At 38.0% G+C, this 25240-nt stretch overlaps 1 protein-coding gene across 2 annotated transcripts; it reads right to left on the bottom strand.

Moving 5' to 3' along the window:
* Window positions 1-394: 394 nt before the first annotated feature.
* Window positions 395-25240, bottom strand: LOC106876790 (uncharacterized). 2 transcript variants are annotated; one of them, XM_014925499.3, is made up of 25 exons: window positions 24465-25240; window positions 23106-23161; window positions 22035-22143; window positions 21278-21340; window positions 21118-21180; window positions 19679-19726; window positions 18927-18980; window positions 16392-16448; window positions 14831-15211; window positions 13707-13788; window positions 13197-13297; window positions 12459-12514; window positions 11105-11158; window positions 10814-10878; window positions 9574-9684; window positions 8457-8598; window positions 7762-7862; window positions 7040-7127; window positions 5617-5676; window positions 4882-4952; window positions 4111-4176; window positions 2984-3091; window positions 1577-1651; window positions 1252-1339; window positions 395-576 (listed from the first exon to the last, which is right to left on the bottom strand). In XM_014925499.3, exons 1-25 carry the CDS (start codon window positions 24520-24522, stop codon window positions 472-474), a joined length of 2262 nt encoding a protein of 753 aa, XP_014780985.1. In that variant the 5' UTR covers window positions 24523-25240; the 3' UTR covers window positions 395-471. The 2 variants fall into 2 exon arrangements, with proteins under 2 accessions (XP_014780985.1, XP_014780986.1); XM_014925500.3 differs by lacking the exon at window positions 19679-19726.

The raw sequence follows: 25240 nt of genomic DNA, 5'->3' as shown, positions 1-25240 counted from the left end.
TATGTAAATGTATCAACTTGAAGGATGAACATATCACAATGGATAATACCAAGTGGACTCCCCCTCTTCTGCTTTTTTCTTGGTGACTTCTTTGTGATATAATGGTTGGGAAAGAATATATTTGCGGCTGAAGATAGCTTTTTACCATCCTGTCTATCAATTAAATTATAATTACCATCCTGCTATAAAAGGCCAGCTGTTCTAGAGTCTCTTACAATACCAGAGATCTCTGCTATTTCATTTCCCAAACAATGTTATTTAGCACCAATGTCATCTACTATCATAGTCCTACAGTTTAAATCTGGGTAACTGAAAACCTTGACCAGAGACTGGCCTTATAGTTAGCAACCAATCATAAGGAGCCACATTCAATAAACAACAATAAACACCAACATTAATAAATGCATATTTATAGATTTATATACATTAAAAAAGAAAGTTCATGTTGACAGCTTGGGGACAACAATCTTGTCAATTCCGTCCATAACGATTCCTGAATTTCCCTCTCCAGCCTCGATTCTGTTGTTGGTACCGAGCATTGCGTTCGGCCAAACTGTACAGTTCATCAGGAATCACCTGAAACAATGGAAAACAGAATATAAAATTGTGACATCATTTAGTCAAGCTACGATTCAAAGACTCTACACTTGTGACCATACAGTGTGTGTGTGTGTGTGTGTATGACTTTATTATCCACTTTTATCCTGTCTTTTTAAAGATAGAAATAGCAGTCAAATGGCTCTATACTAACAAAATGAGTGACTACACACAAGTTCCCATGATTGGTACCAGTAGATGTTGCATAAGTTTCTCTTTTTTTTTTTACTGCTTTTAGTCACTGAACTGTGGCCCAATTGGGACACCATCTTAAAGGATCTCAGTACATATTTTATCAGTCTTAATTTTGATGAATTGCTGAGGTGGATTAGATTGACTAAGTTACAGAAACATATGAATACAAACATATAAATAAAACCCTGTGGACATAGAGGCAAAGCTCCAGAATAGCTGGCGACTGACTTGACCAAAATAAAAATCACACACAACAGGGTCCTGCAGCTTTTGGCCACCAAATTCACTTACAATGAATTGCTCAGCTGACCTGTACTCTAACAGAAGCTATCTCCCCAAGATTTTGCACAACTGGTCAAAGCCAAAAGTTTGTGGTTTCCAAGAGAACCTCTTAATTATGTCTGCAGCCGTTTCATGAAAAAGACTTGAACGAAGATCAATATGAAAAGGGCAACAAACCTGATTAGCTTCCAGCAAGATGTTGATGAGAGGTTGAGCTGATCCTCCATCGCTGTATGTCATTAAAGACAGAGCAATTCCAGTTTTACTAGAAAAATTCCAAAGAGAAATATATTTTAATTCACAAAAGATCAATTTAAAAATAAACATATCAAATAAAATAGTTTTACCATTATACTAATTAGTCACTCAACTTTTATCAATATTCCAAATCGTTAAAACCATAATTGCATCTAATTATCGAATGTCTAACCCACCTTCCCATCTGGCACAACTCACGCTATGTTTGCAGACAACAGAGGTAGCAGTAGCAATGGTCACTTACCCAGCTCGGCCAGTTCGTCCAATACGATGGACATATTCCTCTATATTCCTGGGAAAGTCATAGTTGAAGACATAACTGAAAAAGAATGAGGAGCAATGGTCGATCAGAGCACCAAACATCTGATGAGGTGGACAAGGTTCAGCAGCAGAAGGTAGAGATGGAGAATGAGAGGAAGTAGAAGGAAGGAGATGTCAGTAAGAGTAGAATTGTTAGAAAAATAGGGTTTAATTAGGAGGGATGGTGATAGTTGACTAATTAAAATCTTTGCCTCAGCGGTTTACAAGTTTGCTTCCCAAGAAGATAGTTCCCGGTTCAATCTCACTCTGTACTTTGAGAAATGGACTTCTACCCTAATCTCAAGTCTTACGGGAGACAGAAGATGCATGGAAGCAGGTTAGATCAGCAAATGGAAATACCTTTTGGTATTGCAATCCATCTCTTGATTCCTCTTTATTCCCAGCTGACTCGGTCTTTTGTCCTCCTCTGGAGTTCCTTAAAAATAAGTATCATACCAGACAGAGCATTGTAGTCGATATAATCAACACTAAAACCTCTATAAGATGTGCTCCAGCATGGTCAAAGTTCATCTACTGAAACCAGTAACAAACACTATCCAAAATGTCTTGATAATCGACAGAGTTCTTGGACTTGTGGAGATTTCCAGGGTCCGACTGCTTCCAGTCAAAATTGAATTCAAAACTGCAACATAAGAAAATGATTGCTCAATCGTCCTTTATTTGCAGTCTTCTGTGAAAACATGTCCAGCGAGTGGTGAGAGTTGATGGCAAGGATCTTTGGCTGTCAATCTGACTCATGGAAAAAATGGATGTCAAAAGCAGCTCGCCACCGACAATACGTTGTCGGCTGCAGGTGGTGACACTGTCAGGCCTCTCATGCATTACTGCCAGACACTCAACAGTTACCAACTTCATCTGCAGGACATAGTCACTCAATGAGGAAGTCTGTAGTGACTCCTCCACCCTAGAAATAGCAATCAAATCTCCCTCAAATGACTTATTTTTGAAGGTGATCAGTGGATCCTATCAGTCCTGATATACTGACAGAGTGCCTTAGTGAGGAGGTTCAGGGTTCTGTCCCAGTGAGTGACCTGTTGAGCAAGTATCTTCACCACAGCCTCAAGTAGAGCCAAAGTTTGGAAAAGATACTGTATGGAAGGCTACCCAATAGAATTTGAAAAGGTTCAACTGTGAATGCTGATCATGGATAGGAAATTTGTTGACAGCACATGTCTTTGGAATACTCAGTCACTTCAGGTGATCAAACATTAATGAATGTAAAAGAAGGAATCCATTAATTCTTCCTTGGTGAGAGAGAGAGAGATAGAAAGAGAGAGAGGGAGAGAGAGAGAGAGAAAGCAATAGAACAAAGAATAAAACCAAAACGTACGTAATGTCTTTGACATCAAGTCCTCTCGATGCCACATCCGTAGCAATGAGTATTCTACATTCCCCAGACTTCATCTCTTTCATACACTGCTCCCGGTCAGCCTGCTCCCTGCACGACAAATACAATCATCATCATCATCATCACCACAATAACAAACAATTCAACACACATCAATAACAATGTTACACCATGGGCCCTCAACTCTTCACAAAGTCTGTGTGATGGTCATATGTGGCTGGTCTTGGACCCACCTCAATCCTTCTCCAGTTTCTTTCAGAAAGAGACAACTGACTGACAGGTGGTAAGCAAAGAGATGAACTGACCCCCCAATACATGACTGGTACATGACTTTTTAACCCTAAAAAGATGAAAGGTAAAGTTGATTTTGGCAACATTTGAACTAAGTGCAGAAAGTTGCATCAAATACCACAAGGCATTGAATCTAACACCAGTTTCATACCTGACTAAGAGACAGGTGTTAAATAGCAGCAAAATCCATAATTGCGACCCTAATCACCAAAAGACTTCTACGGAGAGAGAAAACAAGAAAGGATTCAACAGAAGCCAGGACCAGATCCCCACAAGGAAAAGGACAGCCAAAGGTGGCCATCCCTCCGCAGAATAATAATAATAATCCTTTCTACTAAAAGCACAAGGCCTGGAAATTTTTTTGTGAAGGGGATTACATCACCCCCTGTCTCACTGGTATTTATCAACACTGAAAGGATGAAAGACAAAGTTGACCTCAGCAGAATTTGAACTCAAAACGTAAAGATGGATGAAATGTTGTTGTGAAGCATTTTGCCCAGAATGCTAATGTTTCTGCCAGCTCCCTGTCTTAACAATAATAATAATAATAATTCCTTCCCGGCCGCTTTTAATGCTTGTTTTGATTTCCATTGTAATCCAGTCAATTGAGATGATGTCCCCACAAAAAGTACAAAAGGCAAACCTGACCCCAGAACATTAACACCAAAGGACATTTTGTCCAACATTAACAGCAAAAAAAAAAAAAAAAAAAAAAAACACAGGTTAATAATAAAATAATCACAAGAATACAAAAAAGTTTTAGAAAATTCTGCAAGAAAACAGAACAGAATTGCACACACACACACAAAATTACATACCGATCTCCATGGATACAGCGACAATTTATTCCTTCAATAGCCAAATCACTGGCAATATCATCAGCCCTAGAAAGAAAGTTGAACATTAATTACTAATCAATGAGAAATATTCATTGGAAATCAATAACATTTGATAAATTTTATTTTAATCTTTACTCAGTAACTCAGATTATACGAGGTATATGTGTGTTTTTTAGGTTTCTTTAGTAGATGTCAACATTTATACACACACACACAATGTACCCCTCCCAGAATTCACTCTGGTCCCAAAGATTTCAACCAGATCCCCACCCGCAACTCGTTTTCTCTCTTCACTCTTTCAGCCTTCCCAGATGTTGAGGCCAAGGATCATCAGGATTAACTGAAATGTCAATGAGCTAACTAGGGAGTCTCTACACAAAAGGCCTTGGGTGCTGGAAGTAGCAGCTAAATCTCCCTCCAATTATGTAGTTCTTGATACACGGAGGATAACAGTTGAAATAGTTATAACACGATAACAAAACCAAGTAGTGACAACCTGCTAGAAATAGCTACTAAATCTCTCTAAAATCACACCATCTTTAAAAAAGAAAAAAGGGGATACTCCGGATAAGGTAGTCACAGATACACTTAGGCCTAAACGAAGGCAGATATGATGATGGCAGGAACATCTGAAACCATATGTTCGCTGCATCAGGACTAACCTGAGGCCAAACAACACTTGTGTTCCAACGAAACCAAAAACATACACATAATACAGATTCCAGAAGAAATAACAAACCCAGTACTTACGTCACTTTCCTGCCAACAAACACAATCACTTTGTCGTCCATGGTTATTTCTTCAAAAATAAAGTTAAAAAGCTAAAAAGAAAAAAACATTAAAATTCGAATAAATAAGGAATTTGGCTGATGTGTTTCAGTGACATTCAATCTGTTAGGAAGGCATGGAGGAAGTAGGTCTTATGCCTTTCTCACTCTGCTGTTAGTAGCAGCAAATTTTTAAAAGAGGGGAAAAGTACACCAGCCCCAGTGTGCAGCTGGTATGTTATTTGATTGACTTCAACAGCATTTTGATTAAGAATAACATCAGCTCCTCAAATTAAGACAAAACAACTAATTAGTAATATAATTATCTGAATTGATTAGTGGTACAAGAATGGGACATATTTAAACCCTCAAAAGAGAGAAAAACTGTTGTAAATAGAGCAAATGAAGTGGTGTCAATGAGGGAACCCCTATGTGGTTGTTTGGACTGGTAAAAATAGAAACCAAATTCCTCACATCACAGCCTTTTCTCTTTAAAATTTATAAAGGACAAGTGAAAGTATTTCTGAACAAACAGGATGGTCATGGATGGAATACTTGACCAGGGCAGCCTTGAGGATCTGTATACAAGCCACATGACCTAATGACAGCTTTTAGCTGTTCAGGCTTATCCAGACCAAAAGTTAAATGAAAAGCTTAATTAAAACGACAAAAAAAAAAAAAAAAGGTAATTATAATTTCAATTCGCTTCACCACTTACCCTGTCTTTCTTGTTGTATTCTTCAATAATCTCCACCCTTTGTTCCACTGTATGAACAGCCTGTGTAAAGACAGATGGCATTTAGAAAGGAGTAGATATTATATGCATTAATTAACCCATTCGATACTAACTCAGCCGTAGCTGGCAGAGAGCACCCTTTGTTATCTAAATGTGAATTGAAGCACAAATCTCGTTAGTACATTTATGAAAATATGTGATTTCACTTTGTAAATAGTTGAGTTATGGTATCCGACATTGCTTGATGTGATATCTGAACTTGGTGAATTTTGGGAGATTTTTCTTCCAACTTTGGAAATGGATAGGAGTTTCATGCTATCAAGCAGTGATTCTGAATTTAAAGGTTTTTCAACGGAAAATATGGAGATATCGAGAAAAAGAATGAATGAGGTACAAAAGCATGTGGTGTAAGAGAATGAATAGGATATTTCTGTATCTGAAACTGAAAGCAGTTCATTAATGAACAAGACATGCTGACCCCAGGACCATTGAGATACCTTTGTATCAGTGGGCTGTTGAAATGCTTGTGCCACCACCTGCAAATCCATCCCATTACTTTGGTACTTAATTGATCTGGTAGGTTATGGAAAGGTCAATATTGGTTACGTATAAAAAAAAAAGTTAACTGTGACAATGTAATTAAAACTATTTTTGTTCACCAATAACCACGTAGCCCACACAGAGGCTTGTTGCCAAGTGATTGTCTAAGGAACATTTGTAACTAAATTAGGGAAGATCTTCAATTCTGTACCTTACACTTCGTATAATCTCGAGCCCCAGGAGTTTTACATGTCAGTCACAATTTAGTCAAAAAAGGTTGTTGGTTTTATTTTATTTTTCTTACAATACTAACCAGAAAGAAGTACCAAAGGATAAGTGGCAAGCAGGAATCATCTACTATTGCTCTGGGCTGACCATTGTCTTTTGCGTGAATTCAGTCCATAAAAATTGTGCAAAAGTCCACCTTATATACATAAACATGTGTGTTTAAATGCTTACAGGACTCTCAGGCAATTTGTCGGGAGAGAAAGTTGACAAGGCTGTAAACATTTCAACATGTTTATGGAGATAAGGTGGCCTCTTCTGCACAGTGTCTATGTACTGAATTCACTCAAAAGATAATGGTTGGTCGAGAGCAATAGAAGGTACCAACCCCTTGCCCAAGGAAGGAATGTTTGTCTTTGAAAGCGAAGACAAGTAGAAAAGAAATGCCTTCACTTGAAATGCAAATAAGCATTAGCCAACAGGGAGGGAAGATGGCTGTAAAATCATTTAGCCCATAGTGGCAAGGAAATCGCATGCAGCAAACAAACAAATGTATTTACATGTATGCGTGTGCATATATATATATATATATATATATATATAACACACACACACATAAAAACAAAAAAAAGGTACTTACCGTTAGTTCAAGACTGCCAATGTTTATCTTTATTGGGTCCTTCATGTAACGATCAGCAAGCTCCTGAACATCAGCTGGCCACGTTGCACTTTAAGAGGGAAAGAGAGACTATTTTGGTCGATTTCAAATGCTAAAAGTTGAAGTTACTTGTAGATTGTCTTAACTTTAGAATTAGATTCCATTAACCTGACAAAAGTCCAGTTGACTGATGTATCAATGTGCGTGTGTGCATAGATATTGGGTTGTCCAGAAAGTTCTCTTCCTGTTCATTAATCTTTCCTCATAGCATTTACTTTACAAAGCTTTTAAGAGGACCTTTCATGCCATCAACTTCCACCAGCCTAGGAGAGTTTGTGAAGGCCAGATACTGCCCCCTTATTTCAGGCTCACTCAAGTAAAAATGAAAATAAGATACTTTCATACAGGCCATCTCATGGGAGATAAAGGTCAAGATAAACTTAGTAGAATGAGTTGAGGAGAGCAGATGACATTGTAGAAGCAGCAGAAGAGAACAGAGAGAGAACACAGCACAACTGTCACCCAATCATAGTGCATTAGTGAAAGAGCCTTTACTAGGCTGTCAAAACTAAAGAAGGATCTGGAAAAATGGACATTAAATGAACAAAACTGGTTTGGACAAATAACTGTCTTTATCGTCATTTGATCTGGCTTAACATTACAAAAAAGTTTAATGAGAGTAAATAACCACATTTGTAGTTTACCTGGTCATGACAGTCTGTCTGTCAGGTCGGATGTCAAGCATGAAAAGTCGTATCTGAGCTTCAAAACCAAGATCCAACATCCTATCTGCTTCATCCAGGACCTGTTCAACGAAGAGAAGTAATTAAGAAAGGATTCACACATGTCAACATAATGAGAAATATTTCACCAATCAATTAAAAGCTTAATTACCCTGTAACAAGAAACAAGAGAATTCAGCAAGGCACAAGTTTAAATTAGCCACTGGCTACAATGAAACTGCCATCAAATACTACAACTACTAGTCTGTAGGTCAAAGGTCAAACTCTGCTGTATACGTTTCGTTTTGTTGACTAAGGAAGCGACAATTAAAACTGATTGGTTAACGACAGAAACGAGATCTACCCAGCTGTAGGATTTCTTTGAAAGAAAATTAACCACTGCCCCTGCATGCAAGTCATTGATGTATAAGAGAGAAGTTGTTGAATAGGACTAATAAAGGTTGGTACCATCGTCATCACAGGAATTGATGTCAGAATTCAAAGAGTTAATTCTCTAACAGTTCTATCAAGCCACCACCTTTGATTGGTCTTGTAAAAGAAAACACAAAGATGACTTTGGCAGCAGCGTTTGAACTTGGAGCACAGAGAATCAAACAAACACTGGAGACAATCTGTCTGATACTGGTTAAACCTAAAAGAAGCCAGAGAACACTTACCAGGAAAGTTACATATTTCACTGAGATAATCTTACTATCGACGAGATCGTTCAAGCGTCCAGGCGTGGCCACAACAATATCCACGCCTTTCTTGACCACATCAATCTGGCGACGCCGACTTGCACCACCATAAAGACACACACTGGTCAGAAGAAAAATAAAAATTATACAGTAGTTTCTAGAATTTTAAAATTGAGTTGAGAAACACAAGAAATAGATATACATAGAGACACACATATATATAGACGTGTGTATCATCATGGACAGATTCAGTCGACAGATACCTCGGTTTTCAAAAGTTATCATTTACAGATGACCATCTCTGCTGATGGAGAGGCAGTCAATTATAAGGATTTTGATACATGGTATTCCTTTAATTGATTAGGTGTAAGCATAGCAGAATGGATAAGACGTTTGCTTTGCAACCATGTGATTCCAGGTTCAGTCCCTAAGTGCAGCACCTTGGGGAAGCATCTACAGTCATCAATCTTTGACTAATCAATGTCTTGTGAGTAGACTTGATTGACAGAAAACATGTAAGCTGCCAGTTGTACTTACACATGTGTGTGTGCACGTGCCTTCTGCACACCGACCCTGTATGACATGGGAAAGAACTTTACTTACACCTGCACAATATTAACCCAAACAGTCATTTGTTTACAATCTACCATGAAAACATGTCCAGCCATTGAAACATTTGCTGTCCAAGATGAGCAGAAACATTACTTCACTTGGATCCCAGCTAGATGGAGGGTATGGCAGTGTGTGGCTTGACCAGGGGTCACACAACAACCCTTCAGTTGTGCGACAGACTGCTTCAGTTACAAACAGTTCCCATGACAGCAAAGATGCTGACATTTGCTAAGAATAACTCCTATGAAAGATGACCTTTGCAGGTCACTGAGCAACACCAGAGGTATTAATACTGGCCAAGACCTGTTAACACCATCAACAGTTCCAGGAAGTGTAGGAACAACATTCTCATATCAAAATAATTATTCCTATGATATGTCATCCAAAACACACCATTCCATGCACATCAAGAGTTTCTGCCCTCAAGGGAGACAGGAATAAAGCCCTAACACCAAAATGACTCCTACTAAAAACTCATACTTACCAAGAAACGTTCTTATAACGAATCTTATTGACTTCTTCTTCAATCTGGAGTGCCAGTTCTCTTGTCGGACAAACTATTAGCACAGTAGGGCCACCTCGTTGCTCGCGAGGCCTGGACATCAATGGAAGGAAAAGAAAAATATAAGAAAGAAAGGAAAGAAAGAGGAAAGTTGCCTTCAAAGATTTATGGCAACTCCACCCCCACACACTCTACAGATTTATGTCCCCCACCACAATCCCAGCTAAATATTTGTTACATAAAACTATTTGATTGTAACCCAAAAGCTGGTGCTTCTTTAATCAACAACAACACATAATACTGATTTCAAATTTTGGCAAAAGACCAAGAATTGGGTCAGGGGTGGGGGGAACCAAGTCATTTACACTGACCCCCAACAGTTCAACAGGTACTTATTTTATCAACCTCAAAGCACAGAGATGGATGAAATGCTGCTAAGCCTGTTTGCCTGGCAACAATTCTGCCAGCTCGCTGCCCCACACATGGAGGCACATAGCTCAGTGGCTAGAGTGTTGTATTCATAATCATAAGATTACGGTTTCGATTCCTGGACCAGGTGATGTGTTGTGTTCTCGAGCAAAACACTTCATGTTGCTCCAGTTCACTCAGCTGGCAAAAAAAGGAGTCAATTCTGCGACAGACCAACGTCCTGTGCAGGTGGGGAATATTTACACCATGGAAACCGACCCTAAATGACATGGGAAAGAACTTTACTTACACCTGCACAATATTAACCATTTACAAGAAGGACTTTCGACATCTGGTACTCCAAGACCCACCTCATTTGGACATTTTGGCTTAGACAAAACAACAAAAACAATTTGGTTCATTTCTCGTCCTATTATTAGCTGTCTTAATTGCATTAATAGTTGTATTAGTTCCTGTTTGAAGCCTCATTGCAAATTTGAGATGTCAAAATTTATATGTGTAATGAAGTAGCATCATTGTTAAAATAGGGGCTCTCCTTGGGGCTTGTTATCAGAATTTTCCTCATAGTCCAACAATGGGTTAAGTCCTAAAGTTGGTAGAGCCTTTAACTTCCCCCAGTGTTTGAGGGAATGAGTGAGAGAAAGAGGAAGTAGACTTGTTACAGCTTTTAACTATGATATAAATGCTACTGATAATAATAATTAACATGTTGATGATGAGACAATAATAATAAAAGGTCATAATGGCCAGAAGAGAACAAGAAATGTGACGGAGGGGGAAAAAAAGAACTCACAGAGGTTGTCCGCAAATATGGATTAATGCCGGCAGTAAGAATGCTAGTGTCTTACCAGTTCCAGTCTAAAAGAAAAAAAAGTAATGATGAGTGTTCTTGTGGGTACAGTCTAAGAAAAACAGTGTCATAGTGAGAGTGTCTGAATCCTTTTAAAATCACAAATATTACGACAAACTTTCAATGAAATCTTTTCTCAGTATTTAGTGTCCCTTCCTTGAAGGGTATCATTGCTACTCAATGGAAGATTTCAGGGAATATAAATACATTAAAAAAAAGAATCCAGAAACTTACCTGTGCTATACCAATAAGATCTTTGCCCCGAAGAAGCACTGGCCATGCTTGGCACTAAAAGGAGAAAAAAAAATCTGATAATGATTCTCTTTTATATTAAGCCTAACAGACAATACAACACAACCATACGCAGAAACAATCTTACAAGAAAGTCACTACACAGTTAATAATAGAGCTGCTAGAAATAGCAGCAAAATCTCACAGTACTTTTTTTTTTAGGTGTCATGCTGCAACAATGTACCCTAGTATACAAAGAGAAGATGGTCACACGTTTAATAAAAGGTTACCTTGATCAGGAGTGACCTCGAACTAAACTATGGGTGTATTGCATCAAACAAGCTACATTACAGAAGTGTGGTATAGTTTTAAAGATTATAGCCACACACATACAATAATACATGGGTATACACACATACACACTGACATCATTTTCAGAAATTGCCAAAACTGACATCAGTATAAGGAAATCCTCAAACGGTTTTGGACAATTATCGTCCCTATCAGTATATATCTTTGCAATTATGTGCTTTGACTACAGTATTAGAGTATTTTAGCTCTTATTTCTTGCAAAGTAGATGCTTCTAACACCCTGGTCACATTTAATGACAATCATCATATATATATATATATATATACATACATACACACACATTATATATATATATCTGTAACCTCCTCACCAACATGGGAATGGAATATATATATACAGAGAGTTTTGTTTCATTTTTATATCCAACTTTCTTTTACTAGGCTGGCGTGAGTCAAGTGAGGCTTAACGTTGCCAGTTTTCCAAATAAGGTATTTTTATTCTACTGGTCTTGCCACCTTGAAACCAATGGGCAATAAGACATTATTTACAGAAGTAAACATCAACATTGCCCAAATACTGTCAAACAAAGACAAAAAGTATTTACACACACACACAAGTGACAGACTTCCAGACCATCTCTTCTGTCTGATTTCCCTCACAAGACATTGATTGGAACTGAGGCTAGAATAGAAGAGCCTTGCCTCAGGTGAGAATGAACCCATAACCACATGCTAACAAAATGAATTTCATTAACACAAACCCGTTTCCACAAACCTGATGTGACTGACTGAATGTATCCTCTTATCTTTTACCCTGCCTTGTCCTGGCATTACATAATGGTTGTATGTGAGCATGACTGTCATACAATAAGTGACGTTTGCTTCTGGTCTTCCAAGGGAAAATATTACGTTGCTTAGAAACAGGGGAGGGTTGGTGACAGCAAGGGCATCCAGCTGTGGGAAATCTCCTGCAACAAATCTGTCTGACTGATACAAGTATTGGAAAAGTGGGTGCTCAATGATTAAATGTACATGTGCTCCTTACCTGAATAGGGGATGGCTTTTTAAAGCCTTGCCTTCGAATTTGTTCCAATATTTCGTCTACAAAATTAAAATTTGAACATTAGATCACATGGTATTACTATGTGAAAGAGGCATGGACGATGTATCTAAATAAAGACGTTCTTATATATATATCTGTTAGCTTATGTGTGTGAGGTCTGGTGAATCTGAGACAGAGGTCCTCTTAGAGAAGGGTGACAACTGGTTATTAGGGGTCTTCAAGTGGTAGACTTGGTGCAATGTGGGCAATGAATGTCCTTAATGGAGTTTTCCTGATTCAGACCAGACCTCCACTTCTGCTCCTCTCTCTCTCAACCCAGTTTCCCATCAGATATTTTAATTGTCTCTTTAAAAGAAAGTCTTTATCTTGCCTTTGTTACCAGCATGGAGGAGAGAAGGGACCCCTCCACAAAGGTTAGAAATATTGATTCCTTACTTCAGACTAAAGAATTATTCCATTGTCAACAGTAGGATCATGCAGGTGTTGATGGGGGAAGGCAATATTATCATAAAGGGGACAATAGATTTTTCTATACATGGTAAGTTCTACGGAGGCCAGTTTTAGGACAGAGATGGTTCAATTCTCTGCTAAACAACAATTATATATATATATATATACATAGATCATATATATATATATATAATCTATCTTAAAAGCAGGATGGATGTGTTGATGGATCTAGAAGAAACATTAGAATGTAAGAAAAGAAAAGAAGGTTACCATCATTGTGGAAAGCTTCGTAGAACGTCCTCACAGGATTCGGGATGTTGTCAGAATCATTCACAGCCAGATTGATTATCTGTATATCATTGTTGAGCTTCCTAATAACAAATAAAACAATTTTTTTACATTGGAACAAGGTCAGAAATAGGTTGAGCCCAGCACGGCTATAGCTGACTGGCTGAGTCTCAGCCAACCCATGCAGGCAGGGCGAAGCAGGACACAAAACTCGTCACACACTTGACACAAGCAAAACCATGTTATTAAGGAATTTGATTTGCAATCAGGTGGATTTAGGGCTCAATTTCATTAATAAAAGACAGTGCTGGTAAGTGTCCTCTACCAATTCAATGGCCAAGAACATATGGTAGCCCCATTTGCCCAGTCCCTTGCAGGCATTCAAACCAAGTCTTGTTTCATCTCCCTATTTGTTGTGGGGGCTGCCCTCCTTCTTCTCACCACTAACAAAAAAATATATATATAAAAAGACCCAGCAATTGTAATAAATACCTAAATTCAGCAACTTCCATTTCACTCATGTTTGCAACATCAGAATGTTCCTTGTAAAAGTTCTTCACAACTGGTGGTAACCCTGCAAAGGTAAAGAGAATGTACCAACATCAATAATGCTAGAAATAACAGCTACATTGTCTTCAAACCACATCCTACCAACTGAAAAAGGGAAGAATACATTAAATGTTGTAATCCTAGAAGTATTTGTGTGAGGTTGGGGGGGGGGGGACTGGATTGAACAAAAAAGATTTGGTTCCCACGGTTATCATTTCTGGTGACAGGATGGGAATCCAGGCCTTTGCAGAACAATATGTCCCATGCTCACCATTCTGCCAATCGATGACCTTCAGCAGAGTCAATACAAATCTACCAATTCCAGATACACCCCTTTCATAAAAAAAAAAAAATGGAATGGTCATGGTAGAAATGTCTATTCCATGAAGATTAGGGGCTAATCCCTTCCAACCACCCCAATCAGTAAATTATTCAATCTCCACAACCCTTCCAACAATCACAAATATTCTTCAGGTTCTCATCCTCCTGCCCCTTCCATTTCCCTTTCCCCAGAGTCTTCCCCTGCCATGATATTGCAACTTCCCCAAAACAAGCCATTACTGTGCAACTGCACTTCATCAAAAAAAGTCACTCATATGCTTGATTAGCGAACTTCTAATCCCTGACACACCAACTCCCATCCCATTTGGCCCTGATATCCTAACCCAATCCTTCCTTTCCCTGCCCCACCACCACCTACAGTCAAACACCCCACAAGTGAGATTTTAATTCTTTTCAATATGGCCCTGGTTACAGAATCCTGGGAATATCAACCCCTCCCCACCACCAACCCAATGAACTGGAAATGGTCTGTGAAGAATAAATTCTCAGAACAACTAAAAGACATCTAACAAGTTCCACATCCAATTTCTAACAACAAAATCTTTGTATTTAGTCAACCAGCTACAAATAACAATCAAATTCCACCCTACTGTCTTAAGAAAGGGTCATCTAGATAATGTTTGGAATCCTACAAAGAAAAAGGTGGAATTGTCAGTCAGATGGGTTTTGACCAAAACTAGAAAAAAAAAAAACAAAACAAAGGACAGAAATTGTGTTGTGCAAACCTTCAAACTTTTGGCGATCATATTCCTCTTGTAATCTCCGCATCTCTGCAAAATCTACTGGTTTTGACTCCATTACTGGAATGTTTTCTTCTTCCTCTTGCTGGCGGGACTGCATGGCCCATATCAGGGTCCCTTCCAAGGACTTTTTGGAATCCCGTTGTCGACCAGGCCCTCGGCCACCAGAGTAATCTGGCTTTATGCTGCGACACTGGCCAAGGTCTGCTGGTTGCTGCCAATTACGACCACCACCTCTACCTCTTCCTCTTCGAGCTGGTCGTTCATCATCCTCATCATCGAGACTCAACATCTGGAATGAATCTGGATCAGCCATAAACACAGGCTGCGGGTCTTCAGCAGCTTCAGCCTCCCAATCCTCCTCATCTGCAATTATCAGTTTTTGTTTTTCATTAACTGGAAACAGCAAATAAGGATGGTGACTAAACAACATAAGCATTCAAGCTGCTAGAAATAACAACCAGATCTCCTTCAAATCACACTCTGTCATCTTAATGTGATCTTGATCTCTCTGCAAAACCATATTGATGGTCATGATTAGAATGTCTCCGATCCTTGCTAAACAACTTTGATAGTCAATGGTTTGCCAACCCCTGTCCCCACCACATTATCAAATATAGGGAAGAGTACAGAACCAAAACAAGTATGTTAGTAATTTCTTAATATCTAAATACGTTTGTAGATTTCAGAAGATTTGCAGATATGGACAATGACAAGCCATATTGGAATTAACGCTAATGGTCAAACTGTGGCTGCAGAAGACAGCAGCTGTCAGCGTCATCAATTCGTAGAGGATGAAACCTAGTTTCTTTATACATGGCCATCGTTCATTTTTACATGATTTGGATGTGTATGCTGAGGCAATGCTATACGGGTCAGACGCCCTTCCTGATCCTTAATTTTCAAATAAGGGATCAACTTGGGATACCTGAAGGATTTGTTGACAAGAGACACTGACAACAAGACTGCCTGCTGCACTTTTATACATGTGATTGCAGAGCTAAACACACCCACACACCAAATCCACTGGTTGGCTGGGGGATCTATCTATAGTGCAAGACATCTGACAAAGGTGCCATGCAATGGGATGGAACCCAAGACTACATGGTTGGGAATTAACTTCTCAACCATACAGCTGTGCTAGTAGTACCTACCCACACACAACAGGGGTGGTTCTTTGAAATTTGTTTACCCAAACCTCATAAAATATTGATCAACCCAAGGAGACAATAAGACATTTAAAAGTTCCACCGTGAGTTGAAACCCTGAATATTATATTCAGACATTTACCTACATATATGTATATCACACACAAATATATCTACTCATACAGCAGGCTTGTGGAACAATTCCTGCCTGCCATTTTCCACTCACAAGACATCGGTCAACTCAAGGCTATGTTAGTAGCCTTGGCCCAAAATGCCAAGCAGGGGAATTGAACTTGAAACCACTCAGTTGAAAAACAAACCTCTCTACCACAACCTTACTTACACTCCTCAGGTTAACCACACCAGAATAGCAGTAGGGAAATAAGAAAACCTCTTACCATTTCCATTCACTGAAATCCGATGTGATTCCCTGGTCTGTGACTGATTCCAATCTTCTGCAAAAGATCAGGACAACAATTATTATTATTATTATTGCTATTTTGACTGAGCACAAATTCAACAATAAATCGGAGGGCCTTAAAATTATATTGTAGTAGTAAAACCCAAGAAATCTGTGAATGCTTTCGGTAGACACTAATTCGATGTTAAATGGATGAATGCTTAGCAGAGGAAGTGACTCAGACATTAAATCTGGGATTTATTTCCAAGCAGTAAAAGTTGAACTCAAGAAGTGAGCAGAGTTAACCCTTTCGTTACCAAACTGCCCAAAGCCGCCCGAAAAAAATTTTGGTTCATGTGACCAAGCCACCCAAAACCGCACGTAATCACCTATTCATATTTAAATGAGACTATCTGAGCAAATCTCGTTAGTACATTCGTGAAAACACGTGATTATTTGTGTAAACAGTTCAGCAATAGTTTTGTACGACGATCAACATGTTTTTTTAATTTTGTGAATTTTGGGAGATTTTTTTCCAAATTTGTTCCTGTTGTGTTTTCAAAATTTGTAATCCTGACAAAAAAATGGATACGAATTTTATTCTGTCAAGCAGCGAGTCAGAATTCGAAGGATTTTCCGTTGAAGACCTTGATAAATCTAACTCTGTAACCGAAAAAATAAAAGCACGTGGTATTTGATAATGAATCTGAGGTTTCATTTTCCGAAAATGAAAGCAGTGAATCCGAGAGCTCCGATGATAGCGATAAAGAGAATGAATTAGTACCTGAATGGAGTGAAAATTAAAAACTCCTCTGAAGAAAATTAAAAACTCCTCTGAAGAAACTGGACCAAGTCACAGTCTTACCCAGGAGAGTAAAGCTTTAGACTATTTCTTTTTGCTTTTTCCGATGTGCCTATTTGAATTGATTAGGGCGGAAACAAACCGTTACGCTAAATGTAAACAAAGCGTAAAAAAGGATAGTTTGTGGTTTCCCATAAACTTGAATGAAATTAAAGCATATTTTGCCATAAATATTATTATGGGCATTAGAAAGTTACCTAGAATAACAAATTACTGGAGTAGTGATGAACCCTTTGGAGACGAATATGTCTCAAGTATAATGACGAGGATACGGTTTTTAAAATTGACTCAATATCTACATGTAAGAGACACGAGCAGTACACCAGTTCGTGGAAAACCAGACTTTGATCCCTTATTTAAAATAAGACCCCTCATTGACTGTGTTCAAAGCACATATAAAACAGTTTATAGATAAGGATATGGTGGGCTATAAAGGCCGAGTGCGTTTTCAACAGTATATGCCAGGAAAGCGCACAAAATGAGGGATCAAAGTTTGGAAAAGATTTGTGAATCAAATACTGGGTACTGCTCTGGATTTTAATTTTATACTGGCAAAAGAGACAGTAATGTGCACAACTCTTCTATAATAATATTTTGTTGTATACCCAATTGAATATTAGCTAATAACCCATTTTCTATAGCGATGTTTGAACAAAAATTTTAATAATTTTATATTTTGTTGAATTTACCTGTAATTAAAGTCACTTTGTGACAAAAATTTTGGTATAGAATTGGTTGAGAACCTTTCGTTAATTTATCTTCCAAAAATCACATTAATATGTTGATAAATAAAAAAGTTAGAGTTGTTTAATGAAACCAGCCTAAATTTATGATTATGTTAGAAATTAATTGAAACACATAAGGGGTGTAATTTGGTTAGAAATATGGTAATGAAAGGGTTAAGTGCCCTGCCCCACATCAGGAGGAAATTGAGATGGGGATGAAGAGAGAGAGAGAGGTCAGCAGCAAATTGACAAAGTTGGTGGAGCATCAGACTAAATACCTGGCAGCAGTATTTCTTGTATTCCAAGTTCAAATCCCACCAATGCCTACCTGAGTGGTTGTTTGATTTAACACCACCCCCTTTGACCTTGGCTATTGTTAATATTCAGGTCTGATGTCCACTTTGAAGGGTCCTGTAAAGAATGAACACTTCCCTTCCCCTCCGTCTCATATAAAAGAAAAAAAATCTCTGAATATGACATCAATCTCTCTCAACATTCCATTAAGGGCATATTCTAGCAAGATGCATGGCTACATAAGGACTCCCTCAACTCAAAAGTTAGCATAGTTATACATCCATTTTCTGCATTACAGAAGGATTGCCTTCACGGGAATCTTATTGTAACAGGTAGCTCCATGACATGAAACATTTTCCCCACTGACCTCAATCTCTTATAAAAATTAATGGCAAAAAGGCTTTGTTGGCACTCAATGTTGAAGCTATGCATTCACAAGTGCAATGCTTCTATCACGCAATGATGTCTATGTGCTAGACACAGGAGTACACACTGTTATAGAGTTGCCAGCAGCCATATCATGTGAAACAGAATGCACAAACAGCCATTATAGTTATCTGTAACTATAAAAGCAGATCAATTCCCAGTAACCACCAACACAAATCCTACACAGATCACAGAAAAAACACTGAAATTAAGGGGTTCTTCTCACCAGTTCCATATACTGAACATTGAAATTCCTGTGCCTTCGGGTCACCCCACAGTTCTGAAAAAGGTGAAACATTTATCAACATTTTATCTTGACAAAAGGGTCAACAAACAAACAGTATTAGCTTGTAACATTTGTCATAACAAGTTAATATAAATTGCAATACTACTGATATACAAAGCTAATTGCAAACATTATCATGTAATATAACAGAGACAATCTACACACTATTAGCACCAAACAGGATTGTTCATAACACTACTTACATACAAGTATTTTACATACTAACAATACAAGTTCAAGTTATTACAAAAATTATACAGTAGCAGCAACAGTAGTAGTAGTAGTAGTAGTAATAGTTGCAGTAGCAGCTATTACACAGGTTAGTTTGGTTTTACAGATTAGTTTAGTAGTAGCGACTACACAAAACTGTATACGAGAAGAGGTCAACTCACTGACAACAAAGTTTACAGTTAGAATAAGTTGTATGAATGAAGCAGTTGTGTTAGTAATTGTAGCAGCAGTTTACAAGAAATAAAGTAAATTTGACAAATTTACAATTAGAATAGAAAAATGCAGCATGATAATTAGCTAAATCTAGCACACTACTAATTAAGCTAAAAATGCAGCAGAACAATCAACTGAAATGCAGCACAATAATCAACCATTCTACAAATTGAGAGAATCTTTAGGGGTTATTGAAACGAGAAGTGAAGAAGAAAAAAAGAAATGTTCCATTAATTGAAGTTCCTTACCAGTTCCTGTCAAGGATAGACCATTTCTGATTGCATTACTGCAGTCTCCTAGAAAACGGTAAATGTTTCCTTAAGTTACTTCATAGATATCACAGTTCTTGAAACTGATACAGAATCAACAGGTCTGGTTTCACAAACTGGCCCAACACAACACACACACACCAATAATTCCAGCATAACACACACACATGTAGATAGGTCTAACTTAACGAGAGCTCTCCACTCCATTTCAAGTGTGACCATCCTCTGATTTCTTTTAATCTATTTTAGGATTCTTGAATGTCAAGGTGAGCCCTCAAACCTGCCAACAAATGGCACTCTTTATTGAGTTCAAGGTCATGTACGAGTGAAGTTTTAACTGCATACTCCCAGCCTCTTTGCATGTCACAAAAATCTTCAAAGAACTTGAAATTAATCACAAGGGAATGACAATACCAAAAGACAATGCTCTGTATAAGTTTTTATAAGGTGATCCTGAGTTTACCCTGTATGCAAACCACTTTTGATTACTGCAAATAGTTTCTGATGATGCAAACAGATGAAACAACTAGAGACCACATCAAACTGTCATTGTACTTATATTTTTTCTGGCACACAAGTCAACATAGTAGAAACATTCAATCATTGTCACAATCTTTCCAAATCCAGCTGCATTTCACTTGGAACTTTTGGTCCTCCAAAGTCATCTTGGTGTGTGAGTCAACCTACCTTTTTTGGGCAATAAATTATAGTCTGAAAAATTTGACTTGTATTCTGGAAAACACAGTATTCCATCTTAGTCCATCTCAAATTAAAGGACCAACAGAACAGCAGGTTTTTTTTTTTATCCTCACTACTGCTAAGTGGGCCCTTTCTAACTCTCTCTCCTCCAAGACATGATTTGGTTATGAATTAAGGGCCTATCACTCTTTAAGTGGTCTTACTTCAACCGAAATCATTGGAGACCCTATGCAGGGTTCATTCATCCTTTTTTTAACAAGGGCCTTATTTTTGTCCCACTGAGGGTGGGTATTGTTCTAATCATCAACTATGTAACAAATTCTACTGGTAGCAGCACTCAAAGCAACTTGGTTGGAGTCAGATGACAAAATGTTTGTAAACTTATTACAATACTCCAAGTACATTTTGGATTATTTTAGAGGAGATACACAAGGAAATGCAAAGTCCGCAACACAAAATTAAGTTCACCTCATTGTGCTGTTTTGTCCAAAGTTTAAATAACTAAAATAAAGCCACCCAAGCAAGCATAGAAGAGAAAAAAAATCAAAAAACTATATATATATATATATATATATCAAAGCAAGATGGTGTCCTGCTGCTAAGGACACTATAAAAGCTTGAGATAGACTTAAACTTAATTCCTAAGCAAGAAGCCCAATACCTTAAGTGTTGTGCCAAAAACAAAACCACCATAAAACCCTTTGAAAAAAATTTCTTACCTGGATCTTGATCACAGTTTCTGGATATATGACCATTTTTACCACAATTGTAGCACTTCTGGTCTGTTAAGATGAGAAAGATATGGTAGATGAGAAAAAGCAAGGATGGGAGATGGAAAGAGGAGACTAAAGACCCCCACTGGACATTATTAATACTTACGAGAGTTCTCCAAATTCTCTTTATTTCGTAATCTATTCTGGTAACTACGATTCTGATATTCAGCTGAAAACAAATAGACATACTAGAATTAGAAACTGGTCACAATATAACTAACACTTACAGATATGCATACACATCCAAGCTGATACCCACATTTGACTACCACCTGTGAACATCTCACATAACCTTTTGTAGGAGTCTTTACATGGTCACTCAACCAGCTGGAAACAACAGCTATATTCTCAACTAAAAAAAAAAAAAAGTATGATCACAGATGTAATGTCTTTGACCACAGGTCTATTGATCTGACCTAATCTTAGGGGTTAATAACATTCCATAACACAATTATCAAAAATCGTTATCATCATACGAACTTCTGTCATGCCACTGAAGATTGTTTGCTGCTTTTCCATATCAATTTCCATTATAATCTATAAGAGTTCTTTTAGCATTTCACACTACAACCATCTCACATCACCATTTAACATTCGCCTTCCATGTTAGCCAGGCAGAAAACTGCACCAGACTTGCGTGTCCGTTTTGGCAGGATTTTTACAGCTGAATGCCCTTCGTAACACCAATCACCCTGCAGTTCTACCATAATTATGACCATGCTACCTTACTTACAACATTACAGACATCAGCACCATACATAACCACAGCAACTACCACACTGAAACAAAACCACAAGACCACCACTCCATACCACATCACTGGCATGCCAGCCAGTGCAATAAGTCTCATACATAGTTCTTACCAGGCTCGTCTCCATCAATTACTTGCTGTATTAGAGCCTTTGCTCTCACGACGTCTCTTTGGTCGCCTCTAATCTCAACATTTGTGACATCAGAGTTAGAGTTACTCACCTGAAACATAAATTAGACATGTCAATAATTGTTTAATACCAGTAATTAACGTGTTAGATAGTATACCTCTCTATATTCTACCCAGCACTTTAAGGACCTTGTACATCAAATTAACTAGCAAAGAATTCAGCAAAATTAACACTTTCTGTCACGGCTACATTTGCAACAAACCTCTATCCTTGCATGTTTATATTTACATCTATACAATATTTCATTTTGCTTGGACGTGATCGTTACCAGCATCGCCTTACTGGCACATGAAAAAACATTCAAGCGAGGTCGTTGCCAGTGCCACTGGACTGGCTCCCATGCAGGTGGCACATAAAAAAACACCATTTGAGCGTGGCTGTTGCCAGTACTGTGTGACTTGCCCTCGTGCCAGTGGCACGTAAAAGCACCCACTACACTCTCGGAGTGGTTGGCGTTAGGAAGGGCATCCAGCTGTAGAAACTCTGCCAGATCAGATTGGAGCCTGGTGTAGCCATCTGGTTTGCCAGTCCTCAGTCAAATCGTCCAACCCATGCTAGCATGGAAAGCACCAGACTAGATTTGATCTTCAAAACATTTATCTCCAATCAACTGGGCCAGTGTTTCTTCCTCACAAAAATTAAGAGAAAAATGTTTTTGATCGATTTTCCTTTCATTCACCATCTCATTAAAATTAAAATCACAGAGGTTGCTGTTAAAACATTGAGTTGGGTTGAGAATTTGGGAAAAATTGTGAACGAGCTGTTAACGACTGAAGTTAGTTTAAGAACAGCTGCACAAAGCCAACTGATGACGAGGGTGCTTCTTCATAAAATGCCACAACTTGATCCCTTTTGCTACCAACCCGTCCAACACCATTCTAAAGACTCATTTTAAAATGTTAACCTCCCCTTAATAAAAGGTAATTTATTTCAAAAATCGTTGTTTACAAAATAATCAGTAGGGTCATAAAAAGAAACAACACAAGAACTTACTATGATGCGTGTTCTGGTGTCTTGCTGTAATTCTCGAATTTTTGAGCCCTTTTTACCTGGAAACATCAGAAAATAGAATATGGTAAATATGGGAGAATTGGCCCGAGTTTTATCAATCATCACCCCCACCCGGCTCCTGTACCGTTTAGTGAATTGTGTGTAGGATAAAATACCTTGTGTTGTATGACTAAATGTCGCCCAGTCACACCAGGTCCACGAGCCAAAGTAAGGATGAGTGAAGAAACTATACTTACGATTAGGACACATTTATTTTTATGACGGGCGACTTTTGATTTTTAGAGTATGTCCCCTAACGCAATTTCTCAGGTATGATCAGCAACAAGTCAGTCAAAAATCGCATTTTCAAAATTTCATTGTTATCGCAGTTTTGTGAGATTTAGCTGTTATTTCTAGCATGTGGATAGCCTGCTTGAAGGCATGGGTACTACTAAAGCAGCACGGTCCCGAACGCGCAGTCGCGCGTCCGCGCTAGCTAGTCGTGAGTGGTCGATCCTAACCCTATCCCTAACCCGCGTGTGCAGATGAATACGTGTTTACGGTGAGGGTTAGGATCGACCACTCACGACTAGCTAGCCCGGACGCGCGACTGCGCGTTCGGGACCGTGCTGCTTTAGCAGTACCCACATATTATAGTTTGACCCCCGATTCTTTTAGAAATGTTGGTTAATAAAGGAAGAAAAAAAAAATCCTCAGACGAAGTTGTTGATAAACAGAACTGAAAATAATCAGGGTATAAAACCGATTTTACAAAACATATAATTCCTCTGTCAGTCATGTCAAGGAATGCCTTCAGGGATTTTAGGTAAATAGCCTGCTTGGTGTTTGGGGGGGGGGTTGAATTGAAATTTTTCAAAAATTTTTTTTCAGAATCGGAATCTCCATAGCCTAAAACGTGGGATTCCGTAAAAAAATTTAATAAATATGGGGGGGGGGGAAAGGTTCAGATTACATATAGTCCGTCTCTACCTTGAGTCGGCGCACACTATTGTGTGTGTGTGTGTGTTAGAGTTAGTGAGTAAATCTGCCTAACACAGGAGATATTCATGCCTTGAGACATTCTCATCGTGACCACTGAAATAAAAGTTTAATAGGAATCTAACTTCTTTACTGAGAACTGCAGATGGTGAATTGAGGTAAACTTAAAGTTCCTGAAACTAAGCCCAAAACAGTTTGACCACAGGTTGCTAGGGAGAAAGAAAAACAAAGGTTATTTATTTACCCACGTGTAGTGTTATTGAGGATAAAATATAAAGAGAAACATGGTTAAAATATCTCAATAAAATGATTTCGTCAGAGAAATGGTAGAGAAAATAATAAAACTTTTAAGTAAAAACTTACCAATAATTCGACCAACTTTGGAAGATGGAACCATAAAATTATGAGAGTCAGAAGGCATCTTTATGTCTTTACACTATATTGTATATTATGTATGTGTACAGAAATAAATATTTACATGTATGTATATTGTGTTGTATATATTATTACAGGTGGTGGTGTTTTAGAAGATGAAAGTTTAAAAATTATTATTATACACAAGTGATGTTTAAATATAACTTCAGGTCCTTTTAGTAATTAGTAAACATAAAAAAGGGGACTGTATACAATGTGTTGGAATCCAAACACTAGTTATATATACACACACACAGATGTTTGTATATATGTTTATATATACACATATATATACACACACATATATATGTATGTTTATATATCACTGTGTATATATGTATATGTATCTACCTATATATCAATAGGTCTTATTGATCGATATCTCGGTGCTGTTAGGTTCACTATAGTTCTAGCAATCAGTAAAGTCTACCTAGGTATATCTATCTGTGTGTGTATCTAGATTATTATCCTCTTCCTCCTCATCATTATATCCAAGTCATTTTAAATGAAAGAACCGGAAGGAAAAACAAATGTGTTTCTATGAATATACAAACATGCAGCATTTGTATCTCTGCCAATACAAGTAATTAAGTGTGTCTTAAATTAATTACGGGGATCTACCCCCATCTAATTGATAAACAAATGTAATGAATAATAAATCTGCGATATTGTGAAGTGTTATACGAAGCGGCGGCGTTGAGATATCTTCTGACATGGCGCTCTTC

The sequence above is a fragment of the Octopus bimaculoides genome, chromosome 25 (assembly GCF_046866305.1).
Source record: "Octopus bimaculoides isolate indiv1 chromosome 25, ASM4686630v1, whole genome shotgun sequence".
Classification (NCBI taxonomy): domain Eukaryota; kingdom Metazoa; phylum Mollusca; class Cephalopoda; order Octopoda; family Octopodidae; genus Octopus; species Octopus bimaculoides.
This window is presented reverse-complemented; position numbering and strand designations above follow the sequence as displayed.